Source organism: Ambystoma mexicanum, chromosome 7q, assembly GCF_040938575.1.
Source record: "Ambystoma mexicanum isolate Mex_15411 chromosome 7q, UKY_AmexF1_1, whole genome shotgun sequence".
NCBI lineage: Eukaryota > Metazoa > Chordata > Amphibia > Caudata > Ambystomatidae > Ambystoma > Ambystoma mexicanum.
In genome coordinates, this window is record NC_090941.1 from 773,642,631 (window position 1) to 773,662,051 (window position 19,421).

The 19,421-nt window shown below is 43.4% G+C and overlaps 1 protein-coding gene across 4 annotated transcripts in view; it reads right to left on the bottom strand.

The window, feature by feature from the left end:
• Window positions 1–5,505: 5,505 nt before the first annotated feature.
• GRIA4 (glutamate ionotropic receptor AMPA type subunit 4) overlaps window positions 5,506–19,421 on the bottom strand; it is a 1,206,498-nt gene continuing 1,192,582 nt past the window's right edge. The window contains exons 14-16 of one of the 4 annotated variants that reach the window (XM_069640740.1): window positions 14,447–14,561; window positions 10,111–10,358; window positions 5,506–6,650 (exon numbers count right to left, since the gene is read on the bottom strand). In XM_069640740.1, coding sequence (XP_069496841.1) covers window positions 10,113–10,358; window positions 14,447–14,561 — 361 coding nt within the window. In that variant the 3' untranslated portion in view covers window positions 5,506–6,650; window positions 10,111–10,112. The remainder of the gene's footprint in view (window positions 6,651–10,110; window positions 10,359–14,446; window positions 14,562–19,421) is intronic. The other 3 variants (XM_069640738.1, XM_069640737.1, XM_069640739.1) reach the window with 3 other exon arrangements.

Genomic DNA, 19,421 nt, shown 5'->3' on the forward strand with positions numbered 1-19,421 from the left:
AAGGAAAGCAGCCCATGGACCTCTCTCCCCCTATTCGTGTCTGGCTCATGTTTTGACAACGTATCAGTTGCAGTGGCGGAGCCAGGGTGGGCAGTTGCCCTCCCTGGCTTCCCCCTGGTGCCCAGTGCCCCCTGCAGCCTTCCGCTGGCATACTATTATACCCCCGGCACAAAGAGCTGCCTCCGCTGCTGGTCAGTTGTCCAAGGGTGGTCAGTAGAGAGCCAACCAATCAAAACTCTTGATGTTAGGCCACCCATTACGTATTAGGGCCATGCAATAGCTTATTGTAGAGATGATGTCTTTTTACTGTTATCAATTTAGAGGTGGTTTCAGGAGGAGCCATCAGGCAAGCATTACCCAATTACAAACTTAACCCCTGTAGAATGTATATGTAGTCAATCCCCTTCACCATCCCCTAGTCCCCATAGGTGTTGGTAACTAAGATTACATATGATGTTAGTTATGTCAAAAATCGAATATAAAACACGATGTTTTTGATAAGCACGCTGAGAGAGACAACACTCTAATGCTTTTATGCTGTCCCTGCTTTATTTGGATGTTAATAAAGCTGGGTTTTGCTTTTCACTTTGTCTATTTCCATTATTGAGTTTAGTTTCATCTGGTACCAGAGCCTCTGTGTGCGTATGGGGACTTACCAGGCTGTCTTAACATTCACAACCTTGGACTTGTATCCCAACTTCCCCCACGTTAATGATCCTGGGTGAATTCATGTATTCCATTGTGCCTTATTTCCTTTCATTTGGCTTAGCAGTCTCACTCGTGGTTAAATAGGCTTGAGGTTTGCTCGATAGGTCATGTCTTTAGACAACTTGTGACATACTTTGGACTCTTCAAATGAGTGATGCAGCCCATAATAATAATATTGACCATTTATAAAGTGCCAAAAGCAAGCTGAGTTATCTTGGTAATCATGTAGGCTAATGTTACTTGTGAGTCACGGATCCCACCACACTGAAAAGTGAAATAAATGATATATTATGTTTATTGACAAATCTATTTTAAAGGTTCACTGTATGTTTAATTGTAAATGCTCTATTCTCTGGCATCAGTGCACCTGTTGTTTTGCTTGTGCCACACCACAATGATGTCTAGATACATGCCTGATTTTACACTCCCATCACTGTCACATTTTGCTTGTCCAATCTCTGGCATGTTAAGTTACTTTTACTCGTTATGGGCTCTTAACCAATGTGGAGGACTTCTGCTTCACTTTCACATTTTCAAAATGGAGTGTATTTACTGTAATGGCCAGAAAGGCATTTCTTGCCACAAAGACTGGGGGATGTAGCTCCCTGTGCCCTCCACAGCCCAGCAATGACTCTGGCTGTTCGTTTTCCAGAATGCAGTATTATAGCTCTCTCTATGCCACAATTTCTTTCATATAGTTCATGTTTTTGTACGTGAACTACATTTCCCAACATGCAACATCAGGCCCAACGTGTGTACATATACCTCCAGGGTCAATCCTCCTCTGGGCCTCGTTCTTGTATTTCCTCTGATTCTGTCTCAGGTTTCCTCTTAGGTCTGCAATGTTGGTGGCTTCTCTGGCGCCTTACATGGCACTGACTGCTCTCCTGGTATGCACCTATGCCTTTCAAGCTCTTGAAGTGGGGTCTCTAGCATCTCAGACTCCTCAGCAATGCTCTCTCCTGGACTCCTGTCACTGGCTCCAAGTCTCAGAACCCCTCCAACAATGTGGGTTCGCCTTTACAGTCCTCCACCTGGGAATAGTCCCAGCAAAGTCAGAGTGGCCTTGCCACTCCACTCTGTTACCCAGCTCTCCTGGAAGCTTCTGCAGATACTTCTACAATCTCACCTATTCAATTCACCACAGCTTCTTTCCTTCTCTTGTACCCTTTTCATATTCATCTCTACTGGTCCCAACATATTCTGGCCTCTGTTTCCTCCTCCTTCTCTCACATTTTCCATTGCTTGGCTCTGGTCACATGGTCTATGAAGGGCCACCATCTTGGTTTTCATTTCCTTTCCTTCCTGTACCTTTATGGTCAGAGGTCAGTGTTCTCTGTTCTCTTGGACTGACTAGCTCTGTTTCTCCTCTTCCCATGCTCTGTATACTACCGGTATGTCTATTTTTTCGTGTTTTAATGTCACTGAAGGGAGGCATTCATCATAATAATTAATGGACTTTAAAACCTACCTGCTATTATTATTTGGAGTCTTGGTGAGCAGACGGTGATATTTATATATGATTGTATCTTCAGTAACACTTGGTGAGGAGACAAGGTTGTCAGCCATTCAATTCTAATAGGGATTTAAATTAGAACCTTAAACAACAGATTGTAGCCTGAACCCCTAATCTGCATAATTATCTCATCCAAGACTGCCCCAAACTGACCACTAAAAGCCCCACTTCATCACCAGCCCTTCTTCCACACTCCACCCACCTGGGGCCCTTGCTGTCATTCTTGCTTCCACAGAACAATTTTAGCACACTGTAAGTTAATTCTACTGACTCACACTTGGTTTAATATTTTTCTGCTGCTGTAGTAGTGGAAGTGGGATAAATGCCCTCTCTCAACCCATTTTGCCCCAGGATTAATACCTCCAACCGTGCACCTCTCTAGGAGAGATTTTCCATCTCTTGAACAGTCTGCTTCAGCGCATGTGCTGTCTCCCAGTTTTTCTCTGGCACCACAGATAATTGTAGATTGTAACACCTGCCTATATTCCCTTTTGTTTTACTTACAGGGTGATTTCTTCCACTCTGATCTCCAAATCTGAGATGTGAATATCCATGTACATTTCCAGCTAGTCTTCCAAAATCTCTTGCAATTTTAGACTTCGACCCTCACGTTGAATTTGTCTAGTCACATCCTGAGTTCAGGAACTCTTGCTGCTTCCTCTTTCTGCATCGCTTTGATTTCCTACAGGATGCTCCCAATGTTGCCAGTTGTGGCAAATAGTTCATTTTTTGTGAAGTCACCTTTCTATTTTCCTCTATGTTGCCATTGTGTTGCCCCTCCCGGCCTCCATCTCCAATCTGTAATTCCCTACACATTATTCAGTGTGTGGGTGGAATAGATTCTGACAGATTTAAACCCTTTCTTTCCGGAGCCTTCCAGAGGATGAATCTCGATGTGGGTTGGAGATCGGTGGTGCACCTACTCCACCATTCCTTATCACAGTGAGAGGCACCCCCCTACCTCCATTGCCTGCAGCCACTCTTGTAACTACCAGTGTTTCCTGCCGGTTCTCGCTTACTTGTTTGTTGTTCCTGTTGTTTGTGCCCTGTCCTATCTCACAAGTTTCTAGCACTGCTTGAATCTTTGCCCACGCAGAATATCGTCTCTCTTTCCCGCTGCCACCAGAGGGCACTCCTAACCACAGCCCCACTATCCTTGTCTGTATGCACAAGCAAAGCTTTCATGCTGTCTCTGCGTCTCCCACAGACAGGTATGTCTGTGTCTCGTGGGACAGGAGGATGCCACCTCTTCACTGGCTTTGGCTTTTGCTGCCCATAGTTGTGCACACGTATCTTTCTGGAATCTGCAGTAATGGACACCTCCACACAGGGTTAATGGACCCCTAACTTCTATATGGTTTGTTGATTTTTCACTGTGGTGATACCACTGGGAGGTCCACCCCATCCTCACCTGCTAATTTCTTCTCCATGTTATCTACAGGTTTGAACCACTTCTGTGCTTCTCTGTTGGCACAAGGCCACCTCTGCCTGGTGGGCGACGACAGACAGGGTCTCAAGCCTCACACTCACTTGCAGCGAACCGCTTTCTTCCATCAGACATAGACGGTCTTAGCCACACTGTACTTCTTGTTTTGTGGTGTTTGGGTCTTCTTGACCATATTCCAGGAAGGCATTGTGCTTGTGGACAATGCTGCATTTATGGAGCAGCAAATTTCCTTGCACATTTACAGTGCCAAATTGACTTTAAGCTCTACTATTGTAGTGCAGCAGAAGCCAAAATGCCCTGTGGACTGGAATTTAGCATAAGCATTCGATAATGTAGTGTGTGTGCATAAAACACGGCTATTAATGCCAAAATATCCAAGTGTGAAATGGCTTTTTGGGAAAAGTGGGTATCCTTAGTTTACAAAAAGTACCTTCTCCAAATAAAGGTAAGAATGGGTGAAATGCCATACGAGTATACTTTGAGAGTAGAATAGTACACACTAGTCACACATGTCACAGCGCCACCAAGCTGCCAGCTCTGGAAGCGCATGTACAGTTATGAACCAGAGGGCAGAGGACTGTGGTAAGCGCACCCATTAAAATAAATGCTTGCATTGTTGCTCCATATGAGATTGGCAACTCTATTTCATAAGGATAAGATTCATTTGTGTTTCGCATATAAATGTTACATTAAATAGTTTACTTTTCTCTCCCAATGTTTACCATGTACTATTTTTTCGTTCTATGTGTATAAGTGGCCGTTTGAGGCCGCTCTGAAACAATGCAGCTTTTTTTGGCAACACTGCAGTGCCTTCAAACAGACCAGTAACACACCTTTTCATTAGGGGCTCTCAATCCCTGATCACTGCACGACCCAGCCTAGGCCCTCCGCCACTTCAGCGTGCCCGTGAAAGCTGCCAGTCCAATCTTGATAGCTTACCTGCATGCTGACCATTCCCCTTTAAGTAGTCAATCGCCGCGCCCTGCACGAAACACTTGCCTGCGCAACTCCGGCACCGCCGCCTCCCCTGCCTCCTTCTGGTCATGCACGCCCTTCCGGCACTCCTTGGCGCCGTTTCCTGGGTGACCTGCATCACTATTTCTTTGACTACTGGCAGAGGAAGAAAAGCTAAATCACTTTATAGATATTCAAACCTGCAATTCACATCCAATCGCGTGCATCTCTGTCTTGAACCACTGTGGGGGATGCTAGCCCTTCCCCCGAGCAGCAGAAACATCTCAGGTGTTCTGGACAGCCCTACAAGTTACATTTTCGTGCAGTAGAGTTTAACGAAATGATTGACATATCCTGTGGTTTTCCAGAAAATCTGATCTGTGCATGCCCTTCAATGCAGTCCCTATGTTATAACTCTGTGTCTCTTCCATCCACCCCATGGGCCAGTCTATGCAAAACCTTTGAAATCTGGCCAGGACATAACACACCTTACCTTCTTAGATGGTGACAATAGTTGCACAGTGAAACAGCAGAGTTCGTGATGAAGTTAGCAGTGACAAGAGGAGGTGAACAATGTGATGAGGTGGCGTGATGTCAGTTGATGCACATTCATTGCTAATACGTGGCGCTCCAGACGTGTTGGCCTACAAGTCTCATCGGCCCACGCCAGCATAGTCAATGGCAAGGAATCATGGTAGCCGTAGGCCACACCATAGTGAGAGCCTCAGGTTGCAGAGGCCTCCCTTATGAAGACACCACAATAGCTATCATTCGTCGACCTATATTCATGCACCCCATAGGATCAAGGTAATGCCGCTCGCTCTTCGATGCCTTCGCTTTCGGCCCCTTCGGACCAGTAAACAATGTCAAGCTCTGGACATATTATAAGAACGTTTTGTGTTTTATTCGATTTGGTGGGTACAAAAACCACAACTTCTTACACAGAACAAGATTATAAATAATATTTTTTAACATGGGTGACCCGTAGTCTCTTGGGACTCTACACTGCGGACTGATGTCATACACTAACATTTTTCTTTTTTGTAGTTAGACAAATGCAATCTGTGGAACACTGAATGATGCAACAGGATGATGTAACAGTAAATGGAAGAGGATGACGAACGACTTTTATCAAAAAAACTCTGAATTTTATTACAGTGATGGCATTTTATATCAATTATTGCAATGAATTGTTCCCTAAGATGGTTAGAAAAAAGAATAGTGTTTCTGCTATCGAATTTACATCAGTTAAAAAGCAAGCATGTTTTCATATTTCTCTTTCTTCAATGAAAACGTAAATAACTTCTTTATTTTTCACAGGATTTACATGTTTTTTATTTTTTGATCACAGTTTTCGTGATTTGTTTCTTCAACTGGATGTTCGTCCATAGTATACATGGATGTTCTTGAGACACAGGTTAGCAGGTTCATTGACTTCTATAGCTATGTTCCCTCTTTGTTACAACAGAGACCAAGTGCTGTCCTTTCTGAGTATGACTTCACAGTTTAATGCGCTAAGTGGCAAGTCTTATTAGTTTATAGTCCCCCAAAATGAAATTTGTTGCTGTTAATAGTTATACACTCTCATCTAACCGCCCACGCTCTCCCTCCCCCCGGAAAAAAAAAAACGAAATTATGAATTTTCCTGATATAAAATCTGAGTTTGGGTTTCCGAGCTGAGCTTCTGCACACATTGTTGCTGATGATGTCTGGCGCATTTTGGACGTACTTCCCGCTCTCAGCCAAATCGTTCGTTCTTCCGCGACCGCGACACTCCCATGTCCAGAGTCACAGTCTGTGCTGTATTTCCATCAGTCACCAACACTGTTTGATTAAGGCACTCAGTAATTGTTTTGGTTTTTATGGTAAATCTGATGCAATTACAGCCAATCCTGAACTTTGTCTAAATGCAGTTCCAGTGTGCACGGCCTTCGGGCAATCCGGCGTCAGGACACGGCCGTTTTCCCCTACGCTTCCTGTGATGGACAGTCTGGCTTTGTTTCGTATGGCTTCAGAAAAGGTCAGCTAGATTTCAGCAAAAGGGAAGAAAAAAGAAAGCATTACAATGGTCCCACTGTGCTCCGGAACCACAGAACGACAACCACAGACATGACAATATTTAGACATCTGCATTTGTTCATGTTATTGTTAATGTACAGGGAACTGGTCAATTAGCAAATCCATCTGGATGATCTAGTTGATGAAGGTTGCGTTTGAATAGTTGCATAATTCATAGTGCGGGCCCGTGATCCTCCACGATATCCGCAGCTGAACTCCAGAAATACTGGAATTCTACCGCCAAAAAGGACCTACGCTTTGATAGTTTAACTAGGCTTTGTTTAGAATTGACACTTTCTATTTCCAGTAAATGATTTCTTGTGTATGCTTGGGGCTTTAATCAACAAGGAACTACGTTGAATTGTTACAATCAGCTGCCTTCCTGCTTGACTCTACCTTACCCGTCTAACACTGCCATTAACCAATCCCAAACCTTCAGGTTCCACTGCCAAACCTCTCTTCCTGTGGCTGAAGGGTCTGAGCACTTACATCCATTTCCCTTCGATCTGTGCTAGCAGGTTTTTCTTTGTTTTGGCATACTTGGCTAGAGGAAGATTGAATTTGTGCAAGCAGCACCAACATGAATGTTTGGATTGATAAAGCTATTCATTCTCTAGGGAGACCTCAGTAAAGCTAATGTGGGGAACTCATAAGCAAGGGCATAATCAGGGCATTCACCGTGTGATACATCTCTCGCACATTTAGGTTTGAGTGAGGTCCATGGCAGCTGAGGGACGTTTCATTAGAAAGTGAGTAGGAAAGGTCACAGCATTGTTTGCTAGTACGAGTGTGAAGGAACCAAGCGCCATTTGCCGAGCTAATTGTTTGCAGCTGGAGGGGCAGTTTGTTTTGATAGAAAGAAAAATGTACTCTTTATTTCCAGCTGGCAACTGTCCTTTTTTTCCTTTTATGGCTTCCATAGGTAACACCCTCCACCAACATCCACAAGCCTGAACTTTTCTTTGGCTCCCACCAAACTTCCCATTCGCTCACAGGCCAGGATAATTCTGTCTGCAGAGATCAGTGAACAGCTCATGGTGAGATATCTGGACACACTTACATGTGTGATAAAACACACATGTATGATGACTGTGAATAGCTGAGGACTTCACATTGTAACATGCATTTAAGGTGAGGTTCTGAGGGCTTAGTACTGACTGCGGATCATTCCAAAACTGTTTAAAAAATCTGACATTATGATTAATGTTATTTTGATTGTTAAGACCTTTGCTGCATAGCATTGTTCTGTACTATTTATTCTATACTATTTCATTTTGTTTGTGTGAAAGTGCATTTTCCTGCATGGTAACCTTAATGGTGGCTGACATAATGGTACTTTTTCTCCTACTGCATATTGTATCGGCATATTATAGTAGGGTAACATGTTCCACTGGGAGCCATCACAGGAAAAGCACTAAAGATTATTTTTCCCACATTAACGCTCTGGAGGCTAAAATGAAGAAGGCGAGGAAATTGGGCTGGCAAATCGCAATCACATCACCGGCCAACTACAACTTGTATGGCAGGATGAACACACCATTACACTGCACAAGGACATTGACAATTACCTAAACTGACATGTCAGAATTAGTGAGTGTCAAGATGTATGTTTTTTATATGGCATGCAATCAAGCCTGGATCTAATCCCCTATGCGTCCTTGGGCCTGCTCCGACTTTCGTCAACTCCACATTGCTACCTCTTACCCCCATTTGGCCCTTTCCTGATCAACTCATTTCTCCTAGTAGCCATCCCGAACATACCTTCTGGTCAATAGAGTTAATAGGAATTGCTAGGACATCCCTGCTCTTAAGTCTTATGCTTTCTGGTAATACAGCGCCTCTTATCAACTGCAATTGCCCGTTTTCTGGGTAAGCCTCCAGAATCTCTGGCATCTGGCGCTGAGGGAATCTTTGCACTTCTGTAATTGGGGTGCTGTTGCTGCGGCCTGGGATTGCTAGGCACAGCTGGGACCGTTCTTGTGTTACAGAGTCAGAACAACGCTTGGAATATACCCACTGTAAAAAGAAAACGAATTTGTTTTATTCGTATTTATATAGCGCACAACAGTCCGAGGACCTCGTGGCACTTGTTACAAGACAATACTTAGTTACAGAGTAAGGAGGCATGCATTGAATTGAATATAACTTTCTCCTACATTGAAGACAGCACACAGGACGACCCCTGTGTGAGCTTGAGCATGGCACACAAAGAGATAGGGGGCAACTTAAATGAAGGGCTCGCAGTAAAACTGCAAAAAAGTGAGAAAAGGGTGGAAATGTGCAGTCGTTGGATATAATGCTGAATATTTACGGGTACATTTTCATAGTAACAGTATATTGTTTGAGCATCAGTTGAAGGCACATCTCCAGGGTGCTTCGATGATGAGTGTACCCCTGTTTTAACATATCAGCTTACCATGCATATTTCCCCTATTCCTTGTAAATATATCATTTTTTTTTTTTAAATGGACTCCTTAGGACTGATTTAGATTTTTTGTTTTACTTTCTTCATTATTGCTGTCTTTAAATATAAAATTCGTTGTATCATTTTATTTTTACCTGTAGGCATTTTTCATGGCATATTTAAATGTGGAACTATTTCTACCATGCTGGTATGGACAGATATGTTTCTACCGATGTACGGGTACAACTAAATCGGTTCCAAGCCATGATGGGCGATAACGGCAACTGGAGGGAACTGGGAGAACGATTTCCTGGGGAATCCTAGTTAGTGTAACAAATGATTTATAAAAAATTAGTTCTTCACTGCATTAAGTATGTGGTGTAAGTGGGACGGGAGCGTGAACCATCTTTATTGACATGTATTCTCAATGCGCATGGTCATGCATGATCCATAATCACGAATGGTAATATTGAAATTGCGTGCATATGTGTGAAACTCATTGCCTACTATTAATTATAACGTAGTTATATTTGGCTAAGAATAAGCTCAGTTCACCCAAAGTCACCTATGCACTCTGCCTAGATATACACAGGGCAGACTCGTGTAAATAGAATGATAATAACTTGGGATCCAGTATATTGTGTAGGACACTCATTCTCTCGAGATGCAATCTCAGTAGGCACTCAGCCTTTTATGCAGACACTCCAGAACAGCCACTGGGCAACTTGACATGCTCTTATTTTCCTTTTGACACTACTCCTTCCGGTCTAATGTTTCAGTGAAGTCAATGATTTCAGGAAGTAAGCTGCACCATGGAAACATATTGCAATGCAGATGTCTATTAGCATACAAATACTGTACGTCTGCAGCCAAAAAAAAGAAAAAAACATAAATGCAACCACTGTGCACTGAAATGTTTCAAAAAATAAAGCTCTGTTGTAGCAGCAAGCATAACCACTCGACAGACACGACACTGCATTACAAAATGCACCGCCCACTCACTGTAGTAGGCCTAAGTCCTACCCCTAAATTTTAACACTCTCGGTCCCATATACGTTGTAACCTTCTCTATAAGTTGCTAAATTCTGGGTATTCTGCGAGGAAGGTGGGTTAAAATTCTGTGCACTCTTTGCCACCTTCATTCGCTTCGCCTCTGCACGGGACTTGTAGCAGAACTCTATCAGAGCCACCAGCATGGCCAGGCCCAAGCCGCCAACCAGAATGTAGAAGACTCCCGCCACGTTGCTCAGACTCAAGGCACTCGTCTTGTCCTGGGGAAACAGGAGGGTGGAGGTTAGCTCATGAAATGTCGCATATGGAGAATAACTTCTTCACCTACTGCAAGCTGCCAGTACCTATTGTTTAAGCAAAGCTAACTCCCTTCCGATCACACACGATCAATGGAAACTGTCAAATGCTCAGTCTGACAGGCCTTCTCTTGCAAACAACTAAGGATTACTTGTCGTGTTGCAAAAGTATAAGGATGTTATTAGTCACTCACTGGCAAGTCTGTCTTATGTTACTGCCTGTAGCTTCCCCATTCAGCATCAGTTCTCAGTTAAATTACACCTCAATCAACTCTTCCAGGCACTGAGTGTCAGTTAAGATGTACCCAACTTTATTCTATAATTAATGAAATAGCACATGTGTCAAAGGACAATATTATCACTAAGAAAGCCAGCGATAGATGACACACATATGTATCCTTTTAATAGAGTAATTGCTCACTGACCCAAGCTCAACTTTTCATGGAGTAACAGTCAATAACATGTAACTTCAGTTGGTCTTTTAGTTTCTATATCATCTTTATTGGCGTGATTTGCTTTCTTTTCTGGTCTGCATGTAAATGGTGTGTCCATATTGTCCTGTGCATTTATTGTAGTATTTCAGTTTCTATTCAGCACTCACAAATTTGCTTAAAAGGATGTTTTAATGCATCCACAGGAAGGATGTTCCCCATCACGTCCTAACGATCTCAAATGAGCATGGTGATGGCGTGTGAAGGAGATATGCATAGAATGAGGTGATGGGCGATGTGCAAGACATCTCGACCCCAAATGCCACACAACCTCCAGGGAGCATGCTGTATTCTTCATTGATAATATTCAACTACACATCAAAATCGCGCGGTGAACAGAAAGGATCACGGAGGGAGCCTTCAAAAACACCAACAACCCGGGGAACAGCTCTGTGTTGAATACATAACACAAAAGTGTTTTAAAGCAGAAAGGGACTGTACCACTAGGATCTTCATGTACCACAACATATTCCATGCTATTGCTGAGCTCACATTGGCCACTTCTTTACCAGTCAGTATCCAGATCGATGCAGCTAAACTGAAAGCTGGTTCCCAATAATGTTTCTCCTGATTTTCCACCTGACAAATTGTCCTAAACTGTACCTTTTTGTAGGACCCTGGTTCCACAGATTATGTTTCTTCCCCCTGCTGCTTGCCTCAACACATCCTCCCCAACTTGCCCGCTCTTGGCCTCAGTCTTAATACGGGGAATACCCTCATGACTCCCGTACCTTACTCCTCTTGCCACTTGGTCACCCATGGCCAAATACCACCTAACGCCTTCCTCTTGTTTCTTTCTCATTGGCTGCCTCCTCTCATTTTTGGGGTCAAAGCCAAGCACTGCGCCGCTACCTCTCACATATGCTGCTGCTCTGCTGCCATTGACAGCATGGACCTGGACCACGCCCTCCAATGGCCATCATCCGCCTCCCCCTCCTCTACTGCTCAGTTCACATCTCTGAAAAAGAAAGGGGATTTGGACCCAATGGTTTCCATAACATCAACAAAGCCCCATTTTCTGACTATTCGTCCTTCAGCTTTCCATCTGTTTTCGAGAAACGGTCTATATTTTTCTGATTCGTGAACCTATAGTTGGGAAGTATGGTGCATCCGCAATATCTCTCCAAATGTCACTTAACCAGATCATCTGATCACCCCAGATGACTTCATCAATCTGGTAATTCGGCTGGCACATCACAAGCCCACTTCTCTTTCACCTAAAACCTTTCATCCTTCGCTCACTCCTTAAAACAGGGCTCTCTGACCATCACTGTAACTTTGAACCAGGCGCACAAAAACTGTGTCCAACTTGTGCTTCTTCATTATCGCTTGACAAGGGCAAGCTACTGGCTCCCAATAAATATAAACAGCCGCTGTCTCCCCCTTCTTGAAGAAGCCAACTCTAGACCCAGCATCGTGAGTAAAAAACACCACTCCACGGATAACCTAACGCTGCTGCCAGAACTCCTTAAAAAGTGGTTTTGAACCAGATTCAACACTTTTAAGGCAAATAAACCTGTCCACAAAGAAACTGAGGCATAGGCTCTATTGGCATTCCTAAGCAGTGACATTGAGATGTACTCCAATACATCAGAGACACTGCAATGTCTCATTCTATGATGACTACCACTGCGACACTGAAGTCTAGGAACAGAAAGCATTCAGGCTCCAAGCACAACATCTCAATGTCATTTTCAACTAAATGTCTCTCTGGGCAACAATTCACCAATGTCATATAAGTGTGCATCTTACAAAACAACACTTTTCTTTTGCCAAGACAAAGGGAGTTGGAAGACACTGTGTGCCTGTCAAGCGATGTGACAAACGTGAACCCACCACAATGCAAGAGGAAAGAATAATTGGGATAACACACATCTGGATGAAAGGAAATTGGAATAAGAAGATTGGGCAACCAGGTGTGAATGAGTCTTCCTAAAGCAATTCCAATGGTTCAATGTTGAGATGTGTTTTAGACAATGGGGCTGGCACAACGACCTGTAGCAGTAGTGAGGGCTGAATAGATATGGATTTTGATTGAAATACTAGAGCTTGTTCCAATACATTCTTCGCCACATGCACTGAGGTGTTCAGGTGAGTGACTCTAGTAATAGTCCTGCCTGGGCAATCAGAGTGCTGAATGGTCAGAAAGCCTTGTATAGGCTTGGACCCTCTGCAGTGCTGCTGATAAGATAGCTCAGAGGGTTAAACACTTGTTGCTTGGATCTGGGTTTGATCTGCAGGTCCAAATCCCGGCAAGGCCAACTCAGCCTTTCATTCTTCCAAGGTCGATGAATGAGTACCAATTTTGATTGGGTAATAATAGTAATGTATGTAAATATGTCCTATGATAATAATAATAATAATAATAATAATAATTTAGCATTTATATAGCGCTGCAAACCCCCAGGTATCTGAGCGCAGCTTATTATTACCCACGGCGTGTGGTGTTCATTTATCGACCTCGGAAGGATGAAACGCTGAGTTTGGCTCTGCTGGGATTCGAACCTGCATCACCAGCCTCTGCTAGGATGTCAAAGCGAGCACTTTACTCGCTGTGCTATTGGACCGGCTGTACAGCGCTAATTATAATTATTATACTATTTCCTGAAGCAAAGTGGAATGCAGGCAGGGCAGCGCTGAAGCAAAGTGGAATGCGGGCAGGCTGAGCTGCCCTGCATCTGCTCACATGGAAGAAGATGTGTACCCAGTGCCAGTACTTATGGGCAATGTTGTGACTGAGGCTCCTGCAACCATTGCTGCTCTGCTTCTCTGGGGTCTAGTGCGGGGAGACACCCGCTTCTCATATTCCACTATGATCTACCCATAGGCAGTGGATCGCCGGTGATGCCCGAGACGTGGTCGGCTTTTGGCTTTCTCTTCAATCCACACTCTGAGTGAACAGGCGGACTATGTCAGAATCCCATCAGCACCTGTGCATGTGTGTGCATTTTTATGCAATATTACTTCTCTTTTTCCAATATGAGCAGCTGACCTAGATACTCCAGCTAGATATTCATTTGAATAATAGACCCAGTGACTAAGGTATAACCTGGCCCTGCTGTGCTTATTAAAATCTATCATACACTAGCTGTTGATCTTTCATAATCATTGTTGACTATAAGAAAATTAAAGGCACACCAAGTCAATAACCTAACAATGCACTATTCTCTTTAACTAAAACACACAAAAAAACATTATGAGGGGCAGGCAATGGTTTACACTCTACTATGCTTATTTCCTGCATTTCTTGTTGAAAATACAATATGCAAATGCTTTGCCCGCAAATAAAACAATGAAAAGGCATTTACTTTTCTAGGAGTACGTCTCAAACGTGGTAGCTTGCTACAAAAGTGTATCTTCTATCAAAAATAGGGATAGTGCTTCATTAAATTAGCCATTGGTGCAATGGAAATAGACAACAGACTAGTGTGGAGCCTTTTACTGCGATTGCTGTCATGAGCGTCCCTACACAGCCATTTTCGTTATCTCCATATACGCTCTTGCATTGCTCCCTCACTGCTTTGCGCGCACAACAGTAGGTCCCAAACTGCAGCGACTGACCTTACTTCCGGAGTCCTTGGGTCCACATTCCCCTTTATCGTACCACCATTTGTTTTTCAGCTTGTCTAAGACGCCTGCCTCACTGAGTTTCAAAACGGCATGGTTTACAGGAGTTCTTCACGTGGAAAATAACATAAATAACATTATATATGTTATTTTATGTTATTCAAATAACACTGCATAGAATTGCATTGCAAAGTGACGGAGCGGAGGCCACAGCCGATGCTATGTCGTGTCGGCCCAGGTTTAGAAACAAGACATATGGCCGGGGCCTGCTCCATCGCTTTAAGTAACAGGCACATGCTGCTGGAGTACATTTTTAAATAAATGGTATGCAATTACTGTGAACCCAGAACTATTGGCTTGAAGACATTAGAAGTACATTTTGATGGCATTCAAAGCTGCTTTCATTTGCTGGAGGCAGAAATCAGATTTCAATTTCACAAGTGAATAACTTGCTTCTTTGCAAGGCATACAATTTGCCCTTTTAAATGTTGCAGAAAGGAGACACATTTCTTAAAGTAGTCAGCTGCGATTGGTCTTACTGCAGCGGCACTGATTGGTAGTCTCTCTTTTTTGGTACTTTATTTACCTTGCCCGGTTGGCATTTTGTGTTGTTTTGTTTTTAATGCATTCGCTTTTGTGCACAGGCCGCTCTCCATTCACGAATGTGCTTCACCTGTGTGACAGACCATTCAAGACATTTCCTTTGAAAATGGCAGATGACAAGTCACTGGAGCGCTTCACAACTAATCGCCGGCTCTTGTCTGGGTACACCCCTGTAGACTTACCTGAACGCTTTAGATGGAAAGATCGAAGCGCAGCTACTCAATTATCAATAGCAAGTGCTTTCCACCCAGAAGTGCTGCACAAGACCACAAAGGCTCACCCACTCAACGCGGCAAAGGACCGCCCATTTTAAGCATCGCACTCCTGCTGAGAAGCGCCCTTTCTCTCCCGTTGGCAGCAATGCGCCTTCATGAGAATGGTTGGTTCCCGCCCATCGGGAGGAACTCATGCCTCTTGCACTCTCCCCTATAAACCATGCCACCAAAGGTGAGAAATGTCAGGTCTCCCATAATGAAAGTAGTGCACCCCTGCTGAGATGTCCCCTACTCTCCAGTTGAAAATATTAGCCCCCGATAAGAAATGCCACACTTTTCCATTGAAATGAATGCACCCCTTATACCAAGGGCCAGCACTCTTCCATTGAAAAACTGCACCTCTTCTGAGAAGTGGCAATGCTCTCCCATTGAGAAGGACACACTCTCATTGAGCAGTGCTTGCACTCTCCTATTGAAACCAATGCACCCATGGCAAGACGTAATGGCACTCTCCCATTTAAAGTATTCTATGCCAAGGCAAAGTGTCAGTACTATTCCACGGGCAGTAATTCACAATTATGAAAGGTGTTGCCTATCTCCCATTTAGACTATCGCATCTATGCTGAACAAGTCCTAGCTCCCTCCCATTTAAAGTATTACACACTGATGGTGATTGCCATGCTCTCCCATCGAAAGCAACGCACACCTGTGAAAAGAACTCCCATTTAAACTATTGCACCCATGTCCTGGGTTTCACCAATATACTGTAATGCACCCCTGTCGGAACCGGCTTCACGCTCCCATTTACACCTTCACACATCTGCTGAGAAGAGACACCACTGTTATTTTCAAATAAAAGAAGTGCCAATACTAAGGCCATGACATCACCTTTACACTTCAATCACAGAATAACCATGTTCTGCTTTCATTCACAATGACCTGTTTTCTCAGCTTCCCACCCACATGTGACTTTGAGAGCCATGACCAATGTGTCCCAAACCCAAGCGTTGACTCAATGGGCAGGACGGCAAGATCAGGGAAATAGCTAGGCCTCTTGACTGCAAACACACAAGCATGCAAGCTGGCAATAGATCCCTTAAAGTCCCGCCCCTAAATTGAAAACCCAGGTTGAATACAATTGTGAAATGAAATACACTGCTCACTGGGGAAAAAAGAACGCCAAAAGCACTACATGGAACATTTAGTCCCTAAACTATGACTTATCCTGAAGGCTATTGTTGTATTTGTTCATTAGAATAAAGCAGAACATCTATCTAAAGGGGCAATCATTTATTCTGAGATATGATTCTTACATTTATATGATCCCCCATGATTTTTGGCTAAGGGACAGGGATGCTCTCTTGCATCGTGGCTGCTTTCCAACAGAAGAGGGGACACCCTGATGTTGTGGCCTTTCTTCTCAACCATGAGATGCTGTTTCTTCAGGAAACGTGGTGCATGGAGGCGGGGGACATTGGTGGTTATTTGCACTTTAGTAAGACTGAGCAGCAATCCTCAGAACTCTGGTGGCCCTCAACATTTCATGCCATGAGAAAGATTGTAAATCCACCAAGGCTCTTAATATTAACTCAAAACACACAATGGTTTTGGACATCCATCTTTGACTAATGCGTTCCTTCGGGCTACTTACATTGATGCCAATTGTTCATCGGGTAGGGAACGAGAGGACTTGTTGGACCTTTTAGTCATGGAATGCACCCATCCTGTGTCCAATGTTTCATAATTTCTGGTGACTTAAATGCCCAGTCTACCTCTGTGCTTCTCCCATGACCTGCCCCTCCCAACCCTCATCCTGCATTTGCCCTCTGTGGCCCCCGCCTACACTTGGCCGTCTGGCTTTCATCCTTGGAGCCATTTCAGCCCCTTAGCTTGCACTTATTTGTGGACCCCCTTCCCTCTCTGCTTCCCCCTGTCCCTGTCCACTTGGCCTACCCTGGCACTCTCCTTCTCATGGGCCCCCTCCCACCCAATTCCTGAACTTTCCCACCTCCCCTCCCGCTTGCACTTCTCACATGAATGTTGCATGACCTGTTAGGATCGTCACTTTTCTTCTACCTTTCCCCCCACCCCACACCCTCCTGCCTTGCTGCGCCTTAAAACACTATATATATATATATATATATATATATATATATATATATATATATATATAGGCTCATTGCAGGTGACCAATAAATAAATAATAAAAGACAGTGCTGCAGTCAAAATAATCTTAAAATAAAGCAACATAAATCAAAATCACATATATTTGGCAAATACAGGCCATGGTAAAGAGTGAGGACTGTCTTCCTGGATGGGGTACCATTGCAATAATTTGGGAGTGAATATTTGGGAGTGACTATCTGAGCTAGTATCAATTGGAGAGCCCAGATATCCTATGCCACTAAAAAGGCTCTATCTATGGAAAGGGAGATCATGAAACTGGTGAGGAGACAGGGTGATATTATTTCTCCCCAAACTGAGAGGCTATTTCAGGCAAAGATGGGAAATGAAGGGACCTATGGCACTGAAAGACGGGGGCTCGACAATCTTGTAGAACTCCTGGGCATAAACAAATTAACTTTTTGGAAGCACCTCTTGCTTCTACCTAAGAGTTTCCCGAACGTCAAACCGAGAAGCAATGCACCTTAGGCATATGTAGCAGGCAGGGATTTCGACTCTGCCGCAAGGTTTGCAGTGTAGAGATTCTTTGCTGACAGATTTAGCTGGAGTGACAAAGCCTGGAAGGAACATCTGACCCTTCTCATGTCTTTAACCCCCTCCAGGAAGAGTTACGGCTCTCGGGGTTCTCGTTTCTCCTATCCGTGGACGCCATATTTGTGACTCTAAGGCTATGGCCATGAGCAATTTATAAAAGGAGTAATTAGAGAGGGCACACCTTAGGCAAAAATTGGTTTATGCAAATTGAACTTTAAAGTGGGCAGATGCCAATATGGGAAATGTCTGCATGGGTATGACGTAGTCTTATCGACAGACAGTATTTCTTCGGGTGTTTTTACGAGAGAAGTTTGCCGAAAAATATCATTGAAATGTAGTGGCGACGGAAGGGCAGATAAGGGGATCGGGGGTGAGGAACAATTAAAAATAGGTGGAGGAGAGGTTTTTCGCGGGGGCACCCCCCCAAAAATATATATAAAAAAATGTCGATGACTTTTTTCGGCAACATTCTCTCGTAAAAACACCCGTCGTAATAATGTTTGTGATGATATAACATAAACATCTGCATGCAGCCCTGTACACAGTTAAGGAAACTGACATCTGTTTACATTAGCTCGATGAAACAAGTTCCCATGGAGTCACATTTAAAAATCATGGAGATTGAGCCACGCTAGTTATTGTACTTGTCATTTGAGAAAGATTGAGACCATCTTCCCTTTTTATTCATCTGCCCTGCGCAGGAGTTTAAAGTATAATAAGATTCGACTGAGATTTATAGCTGAAGGCATAACCCAGGAATGGGGTGGAAGCAACTTTTATTTTAGGTGATTTTGATGCACGGGTGACAGAAGAATTAGGGAGATTTTCTTCACGTTGCTTGTAGAAGTTGGAACACATCTGGGCAGATTGCCTTTTATTAATTGATTGTCTGTTTTTCTGTTATTCTTCCAATGTATCAAAGTACCATTCAGAGTTTTATAAAACAGTTATTGCGTTAACGATGGAGGCTGCAAGGTCATTATATCTTTGTAAATATGCTGTGGAATTCTTTTTGTTTTGTTTTAGGAATGCATTTGGTAGACAAATTGTGAAGGCAGTGCTTAGTTATGTTCAAATCTCTCCTTCACCGCAGGAATGTTCTGTGTTTTAACTTTGTCCGCGTGAAAGTAGCAATTAGCTATACCTCGACCTTTCCGTAATAGAGGATGTTCTAGGCTTAAATCCTTTATGCCCTGGCTTTTTTGAATTTATTTATAATGCATGTTAGGTTTTTTGAATTTTTTTGTATCTATGTTTAAATAAACCAAAGTATTAATACAATCGAATCCAATATAATAATTTAATCTAACATTAATATAATGTATTGACTGGATGAATAAATCACAGGATAAGTGGTGGCAGAGTGGGAACCTGTGGGGATGTATGCCAAATGGGAACAGTAGGTATCTTGTTTGATGTGGAAACCTTCTGCA